At 38.9% G+C, this 23,016-nt stretch overlaps 1 protein-coding gene across 3 annotated transcripts in view; it reads right to left on the bottom strand.

Annotated features, from left to right (window-relative positions):
- BICD1 (BICD cargo adaptor 1) overlaps positions 1-23,016 on the bottom strand; it is a 209,476-nt gene that overhangs the window by 39,864 nt on the left and 146,596 nt on the right. Inside the window, exons 5-8 of one of the 3 annotated variants that reach the window (XM_007452181.1) lie at positions 13,198-14,289; positions 9,061-9,212; positions 6,162-6,479; positions 5,006-5,199 (exon numbers count right to left, since the gene is read on the bottom strand). In XM_007452181.1, the coding sequence (XP_007452243.1) occupies positions 5,006-5,199; positions 6,162-6,479; positions 9,061-9,212; positions 13,198-14,289 (1,756 nt within the window). Of the gene's footprint in view, positions 1-5,005; positions 5,200-6,161; positions 6,480-9,060; positions 9,213-13,197; positions 14,290-23,016 lie in introns of those variants that run through there. The other 2 variants (XM_007452183.1, XM_007452182.1) reach the window with 2 other exon arrangements.

Below are 23,016 nucleotides of genomic sequence, written 5' to 3'. Positions count from 1 at the left end.
GAACAGAAACTCCAGCTAGCCATCGAGGCTTCTGCCGCCTCCATCACCTCCTTCCAGCACCAGATCACCTCAGTAGCTCGAGTTGCCCTCCAAAATTGACGCGCCCTGGACCTTCCAACAGCCGACAAAGGAGGTACCTGCCTCTTCCTACAGGAAGAGTGCTGCTACTACATCGAGACAGGGGTCGTTGAAGACAATGTAGATGCTCTCCGATGCTTAAAAGAAGAACTCCAACGCAGGCAGCGACAATCCACCTCCCCCATCCCCGACTGGTGGCGGTCCACCCTCTATACCCGGCTAACACCAATCCTAGGCCCCTTAATCCTTATCTGCATCCTATTCATGCTTGCCCCGTTTCTTCAGGTTTCTCTGCAGCCGTATACAAGAAGTCTCTCGGGTGGCGGTGAATCAGATGCTCCTCCACCCATATGCCTTACTACCCACAGAACCCCCCGCTGCCGCCCTCCCCTAACCTCCGGACCGCTGGCTGCCCGACTCCCTTCCGGCGCCCCCGTACAGCAGGAAGTAGCCAGAGACCAAACGTCGCCCATTACACCAAAGAAGTCAGGATGTAAGGCCAGCAGGTCCGGGGAAGGGCCCAGGGAGTCAGACGGAATCCCCGTTCCACAACTCACATTATATGGCTAAGCCGAATTTCTCTCACTTACCACACAACTTTTTGGCCGACAAAAAAGGGCCATCTTTCTCCCTATTGTCACAAGCTTTTCCCTCGCCTCCTCTCTCGTTGCTGCGGGCATCAGGGGAGGAGCCCTAACACACAGTGTCACAACATCCCGTGACCTAGAACAGAAACTCCAGCTAGCCATCGAGGCTTCTGCCGCCTCCATCACCTCCTTCCAGCACCAGATCACCTCAGTAGCTCGAGTTGCCCTCCAAAATTGACGCGCCCTGGACCTTCCAACAGCCGACAAAGGAGGTACCTGCCTCTTCCTACAGGAAGAGTGCTGCTACTACATCGAGACAGGGGTCGTTGAAGACAATGTAGATGCTCTCCGATGCTTAAAAGAAGAACTCCAACGCAGGCAGCGACAATCCACCTCCCCCATCCCCGACTGGTGGCGGTCCACCCTCTATACCCGGCTAACACCAATCCTAGGCCCCTTAATCCTTATCTGCATCCTATTCATGCTTGCCCCGTTTCTTCAGGTTTCTCTGCAGCCGTATACAAGAAGTCTCTCGGGTGGCGGTGAATCAGATGCTCCTCCACCCATATGCCTTACTACCCACAGAACCCCCCGCTGCCGCCCTCCCCTAACCTCCGGACCGCTGGCTGCCCGACTCCCTTCCGGCGCCCCCGTACAGCAGGAAGTAGCCAGAGACCAAACGTCGCCCATTACACCAAAGAAGTCAGGATGTAAGGCCAGCAGGTCCGGGGAAGGGCCCAGGGAGTCAGACGGAATCCCCGCCAGGGTGGTTGATGCAGCCGAACCCAGGAGGGGCATTAGCCCAGGACTTTCCACCTGCTCAGGAAACAGACCCGGGACTTTCCACTCGGTCCTGGTCTTTCCACTCGGTCCCGGTCTTCCTGCTCCCCGAGGAGCGGAACCAACGGCTCTGAGGCTGATGCAACCGACACCTGACATTGCCACAACACCGGAAAGATTACCAAAAAAGGGGGCTGCTTCACACAGCAAGCGCCTCCCCTGTGTCCACACCTATAAATTTTGTTCGCGCCCGCACCCGGGCGCGACTTCTCTGGCCCCTTTCTGTCGGACCAGTGAACCTCGCCCGGGAGTGTTCCCAAATAAAGCTTGTTTAAGTTCTCCGTTTTTGGTGCCGTTCCTTACACTGCTGATTAGAATAATTAAAATCACCTAAAAAGATATATTAAAATATTTTGGGGGCTTCCCTGGTGGCGCAGTGGTTGAGAGTCCGCCTGCCGATGCAGGGGACACGGGTTCGTGCCCCGGTCCGGGAAGATCCCACATGCCGCGGAGCGGCTGGGCCTGTGAGTCATGGCCGCTGAGCCTGTGCGTCCGCAACGGGAGAGGCCACAACAGTGAGAGGCCGGCGTACGGAAAAAAAAAAAAGTGATGAATATATATTGTTACCAGCAAGTAAATTTATAATAATAACATATTAAACTCATAAAACCTATTATTTACCATGGGTTTAAGATATTTCTTGCATAGGACATAGGACTGAATATATATGGCATATTTTCCCTTCCTCAGCTTAATGAAAACATTTTATATAGTAAAAGCATTAAATAATGTTTAATATGTTTTATACAATATAGTTCAGCCTAGGAAAAATAATATATTTGTCAATAGTGCAAATATTTTTAGAAGCTACAATTTGGTGTAGCTGGCTAATCAGTTTCTATAGTAATTCATTTAACCAGAACCTTTTAGAAAATGTTGCTGGGTTGATTTAAGAATTTATTAACGATTAATCTGATTGGTTCCATGCTATCCAGTTAAAAATTCTTCAGGCTATAATAACAGATTTACTTCCTTCCTGCTTTTATTATTTTAACTTCAAATAAATGGTTAAAAATATAAGGTTTATCAATATGCTAAGTTGTCATTAAAATGATTTTCTGGCCTAATGACGATTCTGAATTCCACATTATTTCTCTCTCTAATCTTGTATATAGCAATCATTCCTAAGGCCTATGGCATTTTCTCATTATTCAAAACTAAAGAATTTGGGCTTCCCTGGTGGCGCAGTGCTTGAGAGTCCGCCTGCCGATGCAGGAGACGCGGGTTCGTGCCCCGTTTCGGGAGGATCCCACGTGCCGCGGAGCGGCTGGGCCCGTGAGCCATGGCCGCTGAGCCTGCGCGTCCGGAGCCTGTGCTCCGCAAATGGGAGAGGCCACAACAGTGAGAGGCCCGCATAACGCAAGAAAAAAAAAAAAAAAAACTAAAGAATTTAAGACCACATAATAGTATTCTCATTCATGTATGCTGACTAGCCTTAAAGTTGTAAGATGTGTACAGTGTCTATAAAGTTGTAGAAGGAGTCAATGTGTGAAAATGTCGGACTTTTAGTACATGATATGCCCTTTTTGACAGCACATCAAAATGGAGCAAAAAACATAAAGATGTTCATACTTTAACCCAGTGATCTCACTCTTGAGAAGAAAATGAAATAGATGAGAAGCTGAATGCATGCTATTCCTAATAGCATCTTATAACAAATAATAGAAAACCATCTCAGAGGCTAACAAGAGAGGAAGTAGTGATTAATGCAATAACAATATCTGAAATAGAATCTACGATACAACCTTTAAAAATAAAAATAAGACTAGGTGGTAACATAGAAAAGTTTATGATATCTGTTAGTGGTTTCCACAATGTAATGACAATGATGTAAAATAGATATTAATGTAAACAAGCATCAAATAGTCATACATAAAATGAAAATAGTTATTAATATTTATTATTAATTTTAATCTTATTGATATGTCACTTTTAAAATTAAAATACAATAGGGTTACTTATTAATCACAGAATTTATTTTCTAAGTTCTAGAAGATAGTGCTACTAAGTCCAGTTGGAACAAAAAAAGATCTGTGGGTTTTATTTAAGTTAGGTGTCCTGATGAATCAGGACCACTTTGGTGACTCACAGATACTTCCAAAGGGGTCTAAAAGAAGAGGAAAAGAGTTATGAAAGGAGGAACATCCAGGAGAGTTGTTGCCTTTTGTTTTAGGTGTACATTTTGGCCGTTAAGGCTCTTCTAACTCCTTATCACTACCTATGTCCTCAAACATTCTTAGAATGTTTAACTTCTGCTATAAATTTCCACACCATATCTTTTAATCCCAATCAGTAGGCTGACTTATCAATCAGATAAGGAAAGTACAGTATTAGAGATCCAAAGGCTGAGGTTTCCAAAAAGGAATTAAGGTAAAATTGAAGTAAATTTAAAAAAAAAGAAAAATTCTGTGGCAAACTCAAAGGTTACAGTAGGGGCCGGAAGATAACAGAAACAAGTGCAGCAGGCTGGATATAAGTAATTGGGAGTGAGAGGCCCTGTGGTAACTGCAGTTTGCCCTGTTTAAAAGCAGCAGGCACTACATAGATCCAACAGGTTGCTGACATGCATGAATGAAGACTTAGGGCTGCCAGATGTTCAGAATCCTTCAAGGGAGCCCAGAAATACAGCTGTTCAGGTGAAATCTCCTGAGTTTCTAACTGTTGACAACTAACTAGAATTAGTTTTAATTTGTCATTCCCTGCAATAGCCTAATAACAGCTGCCTTTGGGCTTATTTTGTTTCACAGAATTCCTGTGTACCACCTCTGACCTATAGTTAGCACGCAGGCAGGGATTTCCCAAAAGGATGATCTTTATCTGCCAGAAGTCACATTTTCAATTGAGGCCTTTCATAGAAAAAATAAAAAATATTAAAAAAAGAAAAATGCTAAACAGTGAAGCTAAAGTAAGTTGTGAGCATGCTGGTAAGCACAAATCAATAAGGGCTTACAAACTATAAGAACATTATGCTAAGACCTTAAATGTTCCTGAGGAGCAAAACCTTAGAGGATTTTACTTTTACATTCTCTATAACTGAGGAGATATTCTGAGTCACTACAAAAGGAGATCAGCCCAAAAGGCTTTTTATAAAGATGGCTCCCTTTACTGAAATTACATTAAAAATGATCAGAAGAAAATGACAAAATTTGACCAAGACGGAATTGCTATGAGCTACCAAACTGCAAATAGGACCTGACTGTGTGTGTCCTGTGTTGTGCCTGTTGCTAGTTTCCCTTCAGCTATCCCATTCCTTCCAACTCTCATTTTCCATCCTTGACTCTTAAAAGGAGGTCGCTGGAGACTCCTAAGAAATGATTGTCTGGCTGAGTAAAGAAGGAAACTGAAAGAGAGGTATAAAGGCATTTTTACTTTAACCGTAGGAATTTACCGTCATTAAAGTTAGACTGCGGATGGGTGGGAGTGAGTGGTTGGAAGGAAGGGGAGAGCTGTCTATTCAACTCATCATTTGCATCACATGCACCCAAGGAAAAAATGTTTACCTGGTGGAGCCACGGTTAACCTTTTTTCCTTGCTGAGCCGGTGCCCTTGGATGAATTCACTCATGGAAGGGGGGCCCTTCAGAAGAAATGATTCTGTGGAGGTGGGATCAGGGGGAACTCTTAATAAATTCTGTAGGTAGGAAGCCCCTGAAGTCCTGGGACGGCTCTGATCACAAAGGGAAGGTGAAAATTGTCTTGCAGGAGATCCAAGAAAATACATATAGGAAACAAAAAAGTTTTACTTTAATTACCTTTCAAAGCCTCACCAGTGACAACATTATTTATATTGGCATTTAAAAATTTTTAACAAGTAAATCAAGATTTTCACTAAATGTTTAGTTTCCATACCAGGATACAACCCTATTTGGAAACTGTACTGGATGCTGGAAAAAAGATTTATTATAGTTAGTCAGTTTGAACCACAAATAGAAAATATTTATATTGTTTGATTCTTAACTGAAAACTCCTAAAATAAAAACTTTACTATTAACTGAATATACAGGGTAAGTAATTCAACAACCAGGACTCTGGAAAAAGGTCATAAAATCAAGCCATTAAAAACCATACAAGTGACTTTTGAACAATATTCACATACCAAATGAAAAAGCACAAAAACCTGCTTTTAAGAAAAAGACTATACATATTCCATTCTATTTGACCTAAATAGAGACATCTCCTTTCAGTCAGTCATCAGTTTTCGGAATACGGACAAAAGTTCCCCTAAGAGAACACATTCATATCCTTGCCTCGTTAGAGAGAAGCTGGTAAATAGCACCATTGCCATTAAATCTATCACCCATGTAAAACATAGCTTCATTCTTAATATTGACATTTTTGTCTACCAATTTTTAGGTTGGAGGTAAGGGAGAGGTATATTTATGCATACAAGGAACAGCAAAAATGTTAACAGACACTTGAAAAGTATATTATGGTTAACCAAGAGATGGGGTGTGGGGGACAGAAAGGAATAAATAAACACAAGTATCCAAAGGTTTTAATTTGGAAAAACCAACGTTGGCAAGGCCCATTTATACACCCACTCCCAGTTTTTCCCTTCCTTTCCTTCCTCCATCCTCCACAATAAGAGCACATTAACTTTTCCAGTTAACTAAAATCTGGCCACTGCACCATACTATGAAGATCGCTGCATGCATACCTTTTCCTCTGAGTGCCACTGCTGACCCGAATGTTGGGTGTCTGTGGGCCCTGACTATGCAGGAGGTAAGTGTCTATGGTGGGCACGGTGACTGATGCCTCCCCACTTACTTTAGGGCTGCCGATCTTGCTCTTTCCAAGTTTGCCTTTGCTGCGACGGGACTGCTCATGGTCAAACTCTAAGTCCTCCAGCCGCTGGGTCAGGGCGAGTTTTTGCTGGATAGCCATTCGTAACAAAGTGTTTAGAGTCTTCTTCTCATCCTCTGCAGCTGCTAACTGTCTCTGCATCTCATCCAACTGTGTGACATATTCATCACATCTGGAACCACAACAGAAAAGTGGTCAGGAGAAAATCTTTGTGAAATTAAATTTGGAACTTAAGTTGAAAGTAATGAATTTTACTGGAATTTAGATATTTGGAACACTGGCCTTCCTAGATCACAATGGAAATAATCTATTACAGTAGAAAACTGGAAACAGAGCAGGTTCAATAACTGATGGTTAATCTATACAATGAAGTATATATGGGGACATTGTTAATAGGTGGTATCTTAAACTCCAGAGACAGAGTTATTGTGGTTGCAGAAGAACCAACAGTAAAGTCTCAGGTAATTTTCACAGCATTGTAGATGTGTTACAATAGCATTATAGTCTATGCCTGTAGCATGCAAAAGAATAATAATATTTGTAAAGAAAATATGTACTTCTTTATCTATACTTATAGGTTTTATTTTAATTGAGTACAGATTGTAGTTGCTATTGCTTTCAATATGGCAGATTTGCCTGAATTAGAAACCTGAGTATCTTCAATGATTTCCCAACCAGATGATAAAGCAATAGGTGTCAAAGAAAACTAAGATTTGCATAGGGTTCAAAACAGATATAGCCAGCTGTCAGGAACATCTTTATTCAGGTTTGATACTTGTGCTGCAGCAGGAGGATAAGCTTGGTGGTCTTTTTTCTACCAAAAGTAACACCTAAGCATACGTACATTTGGAAGGAAGAATTATTCACAAAATTATTCAGAGCTTTTTCTGCATTTATTTACCTACTAAGATAGTAAGAACTCTCCATGAATCAGAAGATAGTTAATGACTTTCTGGAGTTACCCAAAATGTATTGTACAAACTTTGAAATTAACACAAGACTTTTGATATTTTAAAGAAAGAACAGACTGTAGTGAAAGAACTTGTGATCCAGGTGGGTCCCATTTTCTTTTTTTTTAAAATATAATTTAATTTAATTTTTTATACAGAGGGTTCTTATTAGTTATCTATTTTATACATATTAGTGTATATATGTCAATCTCAATCTCCCGGGTTCCATTTTCTTTAACACTGAATGTCAAGAAGCATAGTAGGAATATCATAAGAAAAATCAGGGCTTAGTAAAATAAAATGTGGTTTTCAGGACGCTGGATTTATTTTAATTGGTTAGATAAAAATATTTTTAAGAATACTATGGAGTAAGGCAGTTAATATACCTGAAAAAACAAATTTCTGTGAAAATGCATTATTTGAGGATAATAATTCTTACATAAACCAGATCGAGACTTTAAATGTCCCTTTAAAAATGTTTTGATTTCCTTTTCAAAGAGGGGGGCATTGTGTACCAAACCCATTCTCCATCCTGCCGCCCTCCACCGCCATAGTGGCCAGAGGTGTGCACATTCTACTCCCCAAACTCTACTGTGCTCAGACCCAGAAGTCAGTTCCCTTCAGTTCTCCTGTAACGTTGTGGTCTCTTAGGCACTCGGCCATCTCACTGCTATTTCCAAGAGTCAATAACAAAGTTTGAGTTTGAGCCTTTTCTCTTCTGACACTAAAAGGAAGCTGGACAGATTCCAGGGCCCAGGATTTTTCTTTTTACATTATATCAGTTACATGTAAGTAATTTACTGAATCTGTAAATAAAGCATAAGCATAGTTATGCTTTGTGAATTTTGTACCAAGTTTGTATCATATAAAATATAAAACTATTTTTGTTTTGGCACTGAATTGTGACAGCAAAAACGAAACTGCAACACTATATTGAACACCAAGATTTTGAAAACGTTGAATCAATAATTCTTAACAAACATCTCAAGCCTAAAAAATAAAATATAGTGGTGCTTCATAACAAAACTGGTGGGGGGAGGTAGTAACTAATATTTGTCTAAATAATTAGTTGGGAAGTGTGAACAATTTGGTGATATATATAATTACATTTTAGAAATTATAATTTAATTCACACTATATTAAAGTAAGTAATTAGCTGATATGATGAATATTAATCTTCATTACAAAGTATCTTTTTCACACAAATACTTGATAAACACTTTTATGTATACAGAAATAAATGTCAGTGGTGATAATGTAATATTTAGCTATTTTAGGAAGTGGGTTTTTTCCCCCTTATTTGAGGAGTTTTTTTTTTCTTTTTTCTTTTTTTTTTTTTCTTTTAGTCTAATTCTTTTGGGCACATAAGGCTCTAGAAAAAATATCTATTATATTAATTTAAAACCACTTGTATGGGGAATTTCCTGGGAGTCCAGTGGTTAGGACTCTGCCTTCCACTGCTGGGGGTCCGGGTTCTATCCCTGGTTGGGGAACTAAGATCTGCAAGCCGTGCGGCACGGCCAAAAAATAAAAAAATAAAATAAAAATTTTTTTAAATTAATAAATAAAAACACTTGTATGTAGAAGAATTGATTGATCCAGTGTGTCCAGTAGAGGGCTCTGGAAAACAGCACAAAATGTTTTATCTTAGATTTGTCAAGAGTGGAATCTCATGTATTTTCTTTACACCTTGCCCTTTTAGATGGCAGACTAAGTAACACTCATGATGCACGAAGATGAACATGTGCATTTTGAAGTCTTCTCCCCATGTACCACACCTAATCTTGCAAGAAAAACTATTACCTTGTTGCAAACATTGCTCTCAGCGATGAGAAAGTTGCTGCATCTTCTTTCAAAGCCTTCAGTTCATTTCTAAGTTTCGTCATAGTTTCAGTCACCATTGCTTTTTCGTTTTCATATTTGTTCTTGAGATTAGCTAATGCCACCTCAGCTGTCTAAAGCAGAAAAATCACAATGCTTACAATTTTCATATCAGGAAAATCTATCATATAGATTCTTCATGCTGGGTCTATTTCTTTCATAAATAAAAAGTGAAATTGTCTAGGTTGAATTTTATATAAACATATATATGTACTTCGGACATAGGGCAATTTTTTTTATGTCAAAACATAAATGTGAAACTGTAATGTGGACAAATTGCCCTAGAAGCCAGCTGTGAACCAGAGTCACTGTCAAGAGCTAAGGGAATGATAGTAGTTCAGTAAATATTTAATGCAGATTATTGAGAGTGTGGGATTTTCAGATATGAAGGGAGCCAAAATGAAACTATACAAGAAGGGTTTTATCAAGGAGAAGTTAGTGAGGAAGCACAGCTTCCAGTCGGAATGCAAGAGAACTCCAATATTATTTTGTCACCTGTGCTTGGTGGGTCTGAAACATATAGAATAAAAGACACAGGTCATTGCAATTTATAACATGAGTATGACAAACTATAAATCCATATTATATATTTAAGGAAAAGAATCAATTATTTCCTAAGTCTTTGTATACAACTTCTTCAAAACAATAAATTATAGTCAAATTCTTCTTCACAATCTCCGTAAAATCAGATTCCAAAAATATATATATACATATATTTTAAATATAGAATGTTTCAGGTATTTGTGTGTCATCCTTGTGCAGGGGCCGTGCTAATCTTCTCTGTATCATTCCAATTTTAGTGTATATGCTGCCAAAGCAGGCACCAAAATATTGAATGAATTAAAGTATTTGTTTGAATTTGGGGTTTGGTCATGTTTAAGTTCTTGGAATTAAGAGTGTTTCAAATTGAGAACTAGCCTGACACACAGTAGGAAATAGAAACAAACAAACAAAAAATGTTGGCTAAATCAATGCATGAAATCAATGTATATTTAGGGACTGCCTATTTGATGCATAACCCCCATGGTATTCATATTGAAGCCAAACTGGAAACACACCATTTTTACAAACTGTTAACTACAGTTTTCAGAGTGTGTAAAAATATTCAATACTAATGAAAAAAGCCCATTACTAATGAAAAAAATCCATTAGTAATGGGATTTCCCAGGAAGACTACTGTGGTTTTTTAACATTTCTTTTTGTGTTTCAAGTGGACAGCTTCAACTTTCTTCTACAAAGTGCCAATCCATTTATAGAGATAAATGGATTCTTTTTTCATTAAAACACTATTGGATAAGGTAGTTTGTTAATGTTTTTATTCCAAAGTCATAATAGTTTTTTGAATTTTTATTTTTAATGTAACTTAATAGTTTTGATTGTATTTAAATTCAGATTAAAATGAGAGGTTACTCATAAAATAGTTTAGTATGTTCTGTAGTGCTACAACTCAGTAGAAACTTTAGAAACGTTATAGATTCAGAAAGTTATCCAGAATGCAGAAAGTGACCTGGGGAAAAAAAGCAGTTGTTTGATTTTTTTAAAATTTAGACACATGATCATTTAGAACAGATAGTTAAGTTTAAGTTGTGAAAATGTAGATGTAACAAGTTTGTAAACACGTGGAGCTACATGGTCAGTTATCTAAGGGGAAAAGAGAGGGAAGTGACAGAGAGCAAGACGTACAAACTCATTTATTGTGAAAAATGCCCCAAAGGACTCAGCAATGTTTGTAGATTTTTGTCCACAAAACTGCACAAAGCTTTTTCGGAATTAAGAAAGTGTAAGTATCTCTAACCCATTAGCAGATTTGCTGACGTCTGCATTCACCACATTCTCCCAAAGTTGATTTTCTAAATAAAAAATCTTGTTTCCAGCCACAGAGGTCTAGATCTAGGATACATTAGTTACTTCCTTTGCAATGTTCCTGTAAATTGGATTACAGCATGTACAACATCAAACTGTAATTATCTGTTCTATTCTGACATCCCCAGAAGTCTGTGAGTCTTTTTCTGGAAGGCAGGGACCATATATTGGCCTTCTTTGAATCTTTAGCATCCATCACAGTTTAGTATACAGATGGTCCTTTGTAAACATTTACTGATCTCATCAGAAGACACTGTGCTTACAAAAAACCTTAAGGTATATTAAAAGTCATAGAGAATGCAGAATTCCTGTTTTAATAAAAACAGGAAGATTCTTTTTTTCCTCTATGACAGAATTCTTAGCCTTAATAATAAATATTCCACAATGTCTAAATATAGTGGATGTCATCTGTAGAGACTTGAGCTATTTATGGCACACAGCATCACAGCAATAGCCCTAACATTAAAATGTAAACTAAAGGCATGGCTAGAAATGTGTTTACATTTGATTTACTGAGACCATATGGGCTGTGACACTAATGTAATGCAAATGGTACCACAAACTACTATGAAAATAAAAATTCAGCCAGGAATGCTTTGAACTGCTCTGAATTCCTATGGCACTGTTTGTATCACTCTAAAATGCTCAATGATAGGTACTATCTTGTAAATAGTTACAGGCATGTATTGAAATTCTACTAGATTACTAGTCATTTATTTTTGCATCCCTACTTACCACCTGCCATGAAATACGGAATCAATGAATGCTTATAGACAAATTAGTCTCTCTTGGCTGATCAACCATGCTTATCTGTACTTCTATGTCAATTAAGCATCTTGACACTTCTATAGATCTAGGTTTCTAGGTCAGTAATATTCAAACTTCAGGAAGAAGTCAAAGAAGTTATTTGAATGGCTTGACCAAGAATGCCCAGGATATTATGTCCTTGATGAAGGTCTTCTAAGCCTTATCTAATACGGTATTAGTTATTCATGACCACTAAATCATTGGGTCTTTGGAAGGATATGTTAACAAATTCTTTATTCTGACCTCAAACTGGAGTCAGATCTCTCACAAATTCTTCATTCACCCTAATCTTTTCTAATTCCCTGAAGTGACAGCACAAAAATAAGGTCCTATTTTGCCTTTAGATTTGTAAAAAACATGTTTATAATAGTGCAAACATTATTACTGCTTGTGGTATAGACCTCCAAATTCTATCAACAGGTTTATGGGAACTGAAGATAAAGATGGAAGAAAGCTGCAATGTAGATGGCATGATAATGGAATGGTTTCCCCCAGTTAAGGGCAAAAGGGAAAGGAAGTCTGAATCTGAAATTAACTTTCACTCTCCAACACTAGCATTGCTCACATTTGCAGGAAGGTATTTGATGTTTTGTTGCTTCTTTTTATCAATACCCTTTATTCAGCACCCTTCTCAAAGGTATCTTTCAAGTCTCACTTTCCAGAGAAAATAACAGAGGTTAAAAATATTTTCCCACCTATATGTCATAGCACTGTCATCCAGAAAAAGCTTGAGGGTGAAAACCAAATTCAGACATCAAGGAGATCTAGGAGTTAGGTAGGATCATGTGGTAGCGTTCCTACGTATGCCAGAAGGACAAGATCTATGGTTAAGAAAAATTCTCTACTGCTTAAGCTCTGACTGAGGTGAATTAACATCCCAAGTGGACCCAAATTTCAGACATTTGGTTAGTGGCAGAGTTAGTGCACATTCTATTTTATTTCTATCTCTACCTCTCTCTCTAGAGAGCTCCCCTCTGTTTGCTCTAGCTGCCTGCCAGGGTGCCTTTCTTGCTGTCTCTGCCTAGTGTAAGCTTCCATGCCAGACTATTCTGCATCCCCCCATCTCCTATTTCTACACTCAGTGATTGCTGGGCTCCAGGTAAGTACCGCCTGGACTGCCTTTCTACATCTGCAACTGGATCTTCTCTGTTCCTGCTTTAATTTCCTCACCTCTACCTCTACTTAGTGGGGCATAGCTACTCTCCTGTTTCATCCATTCACGCACTTCAAAGAAATTATTACATTCTGATCTGGCTCTGGCCATAGTTTGTTTTATTCCTCTACTGACCAGGAATCTGAACTCTCATCCTGATGGTGGTGGACACTCAAAAACATTTAGGAATAAACTAAAGTGTTGGCTAGCATGGCTCATTAGTAGAATGAAATCACCTGTTTGTTGGCTTTCAGCACTGCCCTCAGTGTGGCGATCTGCTCCCGTTTGGTGCTCAGTAGGGACTTAAGCTTGAGGATCTCTTCCATTAGGGCTTCTTTGTCTTTATCAATCATGGGGGCCAGCTCCCGTGCCGCAGCTCTTTGACGAGACAGTTGCAAGGACCGGTCCACAGCTTTCTGCAGATGTTTGATTTGGTCCCGGATTATGGCATTAAGGTTGTAGATATTCATTGGTTCTTTGCGGATGTCACTTGTGTCTAATACTGGAGATGATGGTGGGGCAGTAATAACAGGAGAGATGGTGGGAGTCTTGGTTGGACTTGGTTCTTTGCTGGCCTCTGTGTTTTCTTTTGAAACTGGTTCAGGTGAGGTCCTTGTTTCTACAGGGGATGACACACCCCGCCTGGCTAACCGTGGAGACAAAAGTCCCCTGGGATCATCAGGCCCTTTCAGGCTGCCACTACGGGTGACTCTACTTTGCCTATAGTAGTCCAGCATGACCCTGTTAGGGGTTTCATTATTACACAGACATACATGATGGTAAAGCTGAGCTAGCTCCTCACTAAATGTCACCAACTCATCCTGGGCTGTATTAAGGGTATTGTGATTTTCATTGGCTATGCTGGTCATCTTTTGCAACTCCTTCTCCATATGGGCCATCTTCTCTCCACTCTCCTTGGTGGTCTTCTCAAGGCTTGTAATCTGCTCATCATACATCTGGATCTTACTCTCATACTTCGCCTTCTCTTCAGTATAGTTTTCTACAGATTTATTATATTTCTCCTTTAAGGACTTAATTTCAGCTTTCAAATCGATCACCTCAGTTACTGCCACCCTGTATTTGCATTCAAGTATCTCTAAGCCATTGATGTCCACCTCGTAGTCATGGGTCTCCTCTCCCGAGTCCTGGACCTTTTCCCCATCCAGCTGCTTGAGCTCCTTGCTGCTCTGCAGGCCCCTCATGGCATTAACGTGCTCCGTGAGCCGGTGCACCCGTTCGTGCTGCTCCGTCAGTGCCCCCTTGGTGTGTTCCAGCTGCGTCTGTGACTCCTGGAGATTGGCCAGAAGAATGGCCTTTTCCCGTTCTACCTGCAAAGGCAAAAGAAAGTCTCTGAATGACTTCAAGGCAATGCCAGTGATGAGCTTGACCCATTCACATTTGGACATGTATATGTTTTAAAAATGCAGAAGAGCCCATGTTTCCATTACTACAAGTTGAATTGGAATGTGTTTTCTTATTGCAGCAGTTCTGGTGAGTCCATCAAAAAGTACATCATTCCAAAAGAATTATGCTCTGCATATTTACCCATCCAAATTCTCATGCATTATACACAAGTCAAATATGGGCAAGCTTCCATTTAATAATCTATAAAAGGAGCATAACAATGCCTGTCTCCTAGGGACATTTGGATGATTCAGTAGGACAGTGAATTTAATGCTCAAGGTATTATAATGTTAGCTGTTGTTAACATTTGGGTAACTGTGGTCCAATTCCTATGACCAAAATTCTTCTACATGGCAAACACATCTGCTTTACAAATTTGTATTTGTATGTGCAAAAGCAACTCTTTCATCTCAGAGTCAGGATATATTTGAATACAAATCCTCTTAGCTAGGTTTCATTACATATAACAGATTGTACTTGCTTATAGCTGAAGATGAATTGACTTATCCAGACTATTGGGCAATAATTTTAAGTGAAAATCCAGGTAATTATGCAACACAGTATTTGAAAGCCAAGACATTTGAATTTTTGATAAAAGAGATGGAAAATCTCCTAAATATTCTATTATTGGTATTGTATACAATCTCAATGAAATGGACTTTTTTTTTCTTTTTCTGTTAAAAATTAAGTAAATTTGCTCTGAAAAGACTAAATATAATTGATTAGTATACATGAATACCATACACATAGCTGATTTCAAAAAGCTCTTCAATAGGAAAAACTTTTGGATAAAACTAAAAACTGGATGAGAACAAAATGTACTGAACGTGTCTCAGGTTTGTTTTAGAGGCAAAAGTGTTATGATAAATGAGATAATGCCTTTAGGAGAGTTTCCAACCTCGACTTTGCCAATTCCCATTTAACATAAACATTTTCTAAGCCCCAAAGTATGTCTACCAATTTCTTCATGATAGTACCTCCAGAAAACATTAAATAGAACACTGTCTCCTTCATATGTATATGTTCCACATATAGTACTAATTGCCACACTCAATACATTTCTGGTGGAATCATTTGAATAGGGAATGATGTCCAAATTTTATACACACATACACATGTATGTGTGTGTATGTAAATACACACATACATACATACAGGTGTGTGTGTGTGTGTGTGTGTGTGTGTGTGTGTGTGTGTATTTTTTCTGGACAATTGAGGTTGGTCTGCCCTCCCCCTCCAATAAAAGATAACTAAATTGTGGATAATTTTGTATAACTCTGCCATTACATTTTCCCTCAGCTATTGAGGCTTGAGGTACCTTAAATTGTATTTGGATTTCAGACAGCAGGACTTAAACTATTTAAGATACATGGTACTTCGAATTATTAAATGCAAAGCACTTTAAAGATTAAAATTACTATTCATTTTAAGCGTATATTTTAATCTCCATTTGTGAAGAACTTATTCAAGAGAGATTTGCTGAGTTAACTGTAATCTTCTATAATTATATATAAATAATATATAATCTTCTACAGTGACTAAGAGTAGTTGCCTTATTTCTCTTCTTACAATCTCTGTCTTCTATCTGAAACTGAAGATTTTACTTTGCATAGTAGGGTTGGTTGTTTTGCCAGAAAACTTGAATGCATAATTTGTAAACTCTGTAGTCTGGTGTAAGTACACAATATATATTATTATTATTGTTATAATTATGTGCCATAGAAATTTTTATTATTATTATTATTTTTTTGGCCATGCAGCATGCAGCCTCTTAGTTGCGGCATGTGTGTGGGATCTTAGTTCCCTGGCCAGGTTTCGAACCTGTGCCCCGAAGTGGAAGCACGGAGTCCTAAACACTGGGCCGCCAGCGAAATCCCATCCCATAGAAATTATTATTATTATTTTAATTTTATTTATTTAATTTTTTTGCCGTACGCGGGCCTCTCACTGTTGTGGCCTCTCCCGTTGCGGAGCACAGGCTCTGGACGCGCAGGCTCAGTGGCCATGGCTCACGGGCCCAGCCGGTCCGCGGCATGTGGGATCTTCCAGGACCGGGGCACGAACCTGTGTCCCCCACATCGGACTCTCAACCACTGGGCCACCAGGGAAGCCCTATTATTATTATTATTATTATTATTAAATTTATTTATTTATTTATTTATTTATTTATTTTTGGCTGTGTTGAGTCTTCGTTTCTGTGCGAGGGCTTTCTCTAGCTGTGGCAAGCGGGGGCCACTCTTCATCGCCGTGCGCGGGCCTCTCACTGTCGTGGCCTCTCTTGCTGCGGAGCACAGGCTCCAGACGCGCAGGCTCAGTAGCTGTGGCTCACGGGCTCAGTAGTTGTGGCTCACGGGCCCAGTCGCTCCGCGGCATGTGGAATCTTCCCGGACCAGGGCTCGAGTGGGATCCAGTTCCCCAACCAGGGATCGAACCTGGGCCCCCTGCATAGGGAGCGTGGGGTCTTACCCCCTGGACCACCATAGAAATTATTTTTAATTTTGCTGAGTGTTTACCTTTTAAATAAACACATTTACATGTATTGAGTACTGATAGATTCTTTTGTGAAGGAACAAAAGAAAAGACAGCAGAATTTGCATGTTTATGTTAGGACTTTTATAGGAAAAGAAATAAAAGCTGTTTTATGAGTTACTAATTTCCATAAAGTCTTTATCCTGGTCATCTGACTTTCAATTTGACACCTGAATGACTGGTGTGATTTCTGTAATGTTATAAATAGTATGAGTATAAAATAGAACTCAGAAATAAATAACATTCTTCTCTGCTTGAAGTGAAGTAACACTGGCAAATCTGTGCCCTGATGAATGAGAGCTGTGAAAAAAGATCAGCCTACAACCAAGAAACACAAGGTGAGGGAATCCAGCAGTTGGAAAAAAAGGTAATATATTTTGGAGAGTGTGGTGAGAAGGAATCTCTTCTCTCTGTCTGTCTCTCTCTTACACTTACACTTACACACACACACACGTATATGCAAAAGTCAGTCAGCTGGACAAAGACTCAAAAAAAAAAAAAAGAAGGGGAGGGAGGCTTTTCAAGTCATTCTGTGAGGCTAGTATTACTCTGATACCAAAACCAGGCAAAGATAACTATAGACCCGTATCTCTTATGAATATAGACACAAAAATCTTGAACAAAATACTAGCAAACTGAATCCAGCAACATATAAAAAAGTGTTAGACAACCTGACCAAGTGGGGTTTATCCTAGGAATGCAATGTTGACTTAACATGCAAAAATCAATAAATATAATACACTGTATTAACAGAACACAGGACAAAACCACACAATCATCTCAATGTATGCAGAAAAAGCATTTGACAAAATTCAATACCCCTTCATGATGAAAACAGACAACAATCTGGAAATAGAAGAGAACTTCCTAAACCTGCTGGGGCATCTACAAAACACCCACAGATGACATACTTAATGGTGAATGCTTTCCTCTTAGGATCAGGAACAGGACAAGAATGATTGCTCCTGCCACTTTTATTCAGCGTTGTACTAGAAGTTCTAGCCAGGGCAATTAGGCTATGGTCAAGGGACAAATAAATGTCTGTGAGGCTGTGGAGAAATCAGAATCCTCACACACTGCTGGTGGAGATGTGAAATGGTTCAGCTGCTTTGAAAACAGTCTGGCAGTTCCTCAGAAGGTGAAACATAGAGTTACCCTAAGACCCAGCAACTCCACTCTTAAGTGTATGCTCAAGGGAATTAAAATATAAGTGCACATAAAAACCTGTACATGAATGTTCATAACAGCATTATTCATAATAGCTGAAAAGTGGAAACAACTCAAATGTCCATCACTGATAAATGAATAAATAAAATGTGGTATATCTATATAATAGAGTATTATTTGGCAATAAAAAGAAGTGAACTACTACTATATGTTACAACATGAATTGAACATATTATGCTAAGTGATAAAAGCCAGACACAAAAGACCACATATTGTGTGATTCCACTTAAATGAAATGTCCAGAATAGACAAATCTACTGAGACATAAAGTAGATTAGTGGCTGCCTACGGTTGGAGTGGCTGCTAATGGGTACATAGTTTCTTTTTGGTGTAATGAATTGACTGTGGTGGTGATTGCACAACTGTGTGACTCTACTAAAAAACACCAGATTATACCCTTCAACTGGGTGGATTGTATGTGAATAATTGCCATAAAGCTGTTCTTAAAAAATAACTACATAGACTCATCCCTTGTTGTGTGATTATGGATGCTCTTATTATGGTTACTGACAGAAGGTTTAAAAAAAAAGTAAGGCTTCTGAGAAATGTGTTTGCCTAAAGCTTTTAAAGGTAATCTTTAACTGTAAAGTTTACAATAGTTTGACAACTTAAGTTGTCAACTTTGTCCTAAGAAATTGTATTTGTCACATTTTTAAAAACTAGGAACTGAACAATCTTGTCTTACTAATTTCATCCCATAAATATTCTGTGAGTCTTTGTTAAGCACAGATAATATTTCATTTGTTTGACTCTCTCTCTTTCTCTGTGTAGCAATCCACTTCCTAGGCTTTTGGCTTTGAGCAAATGACATAACATATTTGTGCCTCAGTTTCCCTATCTGTAAAATGGGGATAACACCATCTACCTGGGTTATAAGCATCCACCAATTAAGCAAATATATACAAATTGCTTTTAACTCTTATGGGACATGCAGCAAATTGACCACTTACCATCATTATAGGAAAAATTTTAATTGCCTTTAATACAGTATATCTAAACACAATATGGATCTTTATTTCTTCCACATCCATGAGGATACAACAACTTATAAATTTCAGTTTTACAGAAATATTACTATTTTCTCACATTACATGTGAAATTATATAGCCAGTATGATAACTGAAGAAAACAATGCAAAGAGTTTTCTCCTGCTTAGTCTGACTCTCTGTGATATGAAGTTAAACAGAGGCTATTTGTCAAAGGTAGAAATTTTAGCACAAGCATAGACTCCTTTAAATAATTATGTAATTTATTTAGTGTTCCCAGGCAGGATCTACTTATTTTCATTCTAATAAAATGAACTAAAGTACTTGTCACTGGGAATTATTATTATTATTTGAAATAACTGGATTTTGAGGGTGATCCAATTCTAGGAGGCACTACTTAAATTGTAGTCAGTGTAGGTTTTTATATTTATCAATATTATTACCATTTTCCAGCAGATGGCAGTATGATATCTTGAGGAAGGGGACTTTTTTTTTTGATGGGGCTAATTTATCACCTTTCACCTTCCCTTTTATAAATGCACCTCAGAGAAGTGAAGCAATTAACCCAACATTCCTGATATCCAAGGTATAAACATAGTTTTTTTTCTTTTTGGAACCAGGTTAAGTAAATATCCTTAGTGGGGAAAACATAATTTACATGCATAGATGGAATCTTGCAAGATAAGAAGAGGCTGATAGGCTTTAACTCAGTCAGGTATGCTGTTTTCAAAGGGTTTCTTTATTTTATTTTTTAAAATATTTATTTTGGACTGATTAAAAATACAGAAATAAAAGTATATTTAAAGCATAAAAATATATATTTATTTATTTGGCTGCATTGGGACCTAGTTGAGGCACACAGGCTCTTCATCACAGCCCACGGGCTTCTCACTAGTTGAGGTGGGGAGGCTCCAGAGTTTGTGGGCTCAGTAGTTGCGGCACGCAGGCTGTCTAGTTGTGGCCTGCAGGCTTAGTTCCCCACGGCATGTGGGATCTTAGTCCCCAGCCAGCGATCAAACCTGCGTCCCCTGCATTGGAAGGCAGATTCCTAACCACTGGACCACAAGGGAAGTCCCTCAAAGGGTTTCTTTAATCCTAAGAAAGAAAATCTTAAAAGCTGCATATTCCCTGGTATAGGGTGTTACATTCCTGCCTCTGCCCTTCTACATACGAAATGAAATTTGTTTTTCTCTTGTTAATCTGTCTTCAATTTAATTATTAGGCCAGCCAAAGAACCTAGAAGGGAAGAGGGGAAATTTTCTCCATGCCTACACTTCTATATTCTGAATATTTAGTTTCAAAATACATCTGGCCCCAAGTGTTTCAGATAGTCATAGTGAAAGTGCATTTTATTGCTCCCTCAGAAGGTCCAAAACAATGGTACTGCCATGGTATGTGCTGCAAGGTGTGTGTAAGTGTTGTTTATTAGAACTGCCATATTATTTTCAAGGCTCATTCACATCAACACCAACTGCAATAACTTCTGTGCAATGTATCCTGTAATTAAAAAAAAAAGTTTATTTATTTTGGGCTGCATTGGGTCTTCGTTGCTGTGTGCAGGCTTTCTCTAGTTGTGGCGAGTGGGGGCTACTCTTTGTTGCGGTGCATGGGCTTCTCACTGTGGTGGCTTCTCTTGTTGTGGAGCACGGGCTCTAGGCACATGGGCTTCAGTAGTTGTGGCATGAGAGCTCTAGAGCGCAGGCTGAGTACTTGTGGTGCACGGGCTTAGTTGCTCTGCGGCATGTGGGATCTTCCTGGACCAGGGCTTGAACTCGTGTCTCCTGCGTTGGCAGGCGGATTCTGAACCACTGCGCCACTATGAAAGCCCTCCTGTAATGTTTTTATAATTTATTTTATATGAATTAAACAAAGGGGATACATAGCTAAGGAAAAACTCAGATTATAAAGAAATTATGCATGAGAAGATACATTCTGCTATACTTGTGTTCAACAGTGTGAATGAGATATATTACAAAAAATGCTGATTAAAAGAAAAGAGGTGGTTACTTTACCTACAACAAAATTAGTAGTTAGTGTTCCAAGTGTGATACTGGACACTGCAAAGCCCTTCCTGTGTGGAGCCTGTTTTTTACAACTAAATTAAGAGCAAACTTTGGGACATAAGGCCCTTCCTGTGTCCCTCTACATCTTTATAAACTGTCAGCATTAATTAAGTGCTAATGAAAGATTCAAAGGTACACAGTTTTCTCATATATTGAGGGATGGTTTATCCAGCCAAGTTTTTCTCACTCTAACTTTTTGCTGAATGAATATCCCTTTTCAGACTGTCTCACACCCTGAGACTTACCAGCAACCACATTACTCCCATCTGAGATGACTATCCTTGAGCTAATCATCCAACAATAACAGTTAATTATATTAATAATAGCTAAATAAATGGAGTGCTTAACAAATTAAAGGCACTGTGGAGTTGAAATAATGATAATAGTTCATAATTATTGAGCATTTATCATGTGCTTGGCCCTGTTCTAGGCACTCTGTGTACATTAACTCAAAAACCTTCATGACACTTTGAAGAAGGTAAAATGTATCCCCATTTTATGGGAGAGTAAAGTGCTGTCCCTCTAAGAATGATTCACAACTAGAGGTTGACCCTTGGGACATTTGAAATGTGTGGGGCATTTTTGGTCACCACATCTATAAGGAGATGTAATGAGCATTTAATGGGTTGGGACCAGAGATGCTAAACCTCCTGTAACTCATCAGACAGACTCAGACAATGAGGAACTATCCCACCCCAAATGCTGCGAGGTGGTTCCTATTGAGAACCACTCTCTTGCTGAGAACTTGCTCTCCACCATTCTTTTGATTAAACTACTCCTCTCTTTTGGACTTTTGTATTCCCCAGCTCAGATTACATTTAGGATTAAAACTGAGAACAGCTCTGAGCTTTCAACGAATAGTTGACCTGGTTGAAAACTATTGAGCTGTTTACACATAAAACCCCCTCTTCCTCATATACTCTACACTGTCACCAAAATAAAAAGAAAAAACAAAAGCTTCAACCCACTAAATTTTTATCCTAAAGAAACCAACATGATAGTTTGAGAAAAATTTTACATTAATTCTATTCAATTTGAGGGCATACGTTCTTGTAAATATGTGTCACAAAAAATTTTTTTCACAAGAAATGTGTTTTCTATCCACCTGGTTGTATTAGTATAAACTGAGCAAAAAGACATGGAAAAGTATTACCTACACAGAACTGTACTTTGCAGTCAGGTAAATCTATATGAAATTAATTTTCTTCCAGTGGCCATACCCTCTTACCTTGATTCAAATTGAGCACTGAGAAAATGAATTCTCACTAATTCTCTTTCAGCAGCCAAAAGCACTGGTCAGATAAAGTTAAAAGTTAAAGGTTGGACTTTCCTCTTGGCACGGTGGTTAAGAATCCGCCTGCCAATGCAGGGGACATGGGTTCAATCCCTGGGCCGGGAAAATCCCACATGCCGCGGAGCAACTAAGCTCATGCACCACAACTACTAAGCCTGTGCTCTAGAGCCTGCGAGCCACAACTACTGAAGCCCACGCACCTAGAGCCCATGCTCTGCAACAAGAGAAGCCACCGCAATGAGAAGCCCGTGCACCTCAACGAAAAGTAGACCCTGCTCACCACAACTAGAGAAAGCCCATGCATAGCAACGAAGACCCAATGCAGCCAAAAATAAATAAATAAATAAATAAATATATTTTTTAAAAAGTTAAAGGGTATGTTAACTTTTGATATAATATTAAAAGTAAGCTTAATAATATATTAATTTCATTGGTTCTCTAGTCTTATTTAATTCTGCTAATTACATCATTTCTGTACAGGCAGAAAATTATAAGCCCTGGGACTTCCCTGGTGGTGCAGTGGTTAAGAATCTGCCTGCTGGGCTTCCCTGG

The sequence above is a fragment of the Lipotes vexillifer genome, unplaced genomic scaffold (genome assembly GCF_000442215.2).
Source record: "Lipotes vexillifer unplaced genomic scaffold, Lipotes_vexillifer_v1.1 scaffold1, whole genome shotgun sequence".
Taxonomy (NCBI): Eukaryota; Metazoa; Chordata; class Mammalia; order Artiodactyla; family Lipotidae; genus Lipotes; species Lipotes vexillifer.
Note: the sequence above shows the minus strand (reverse complement) of the source record. Positions and strands in the feature narration are given on the sequence as shown.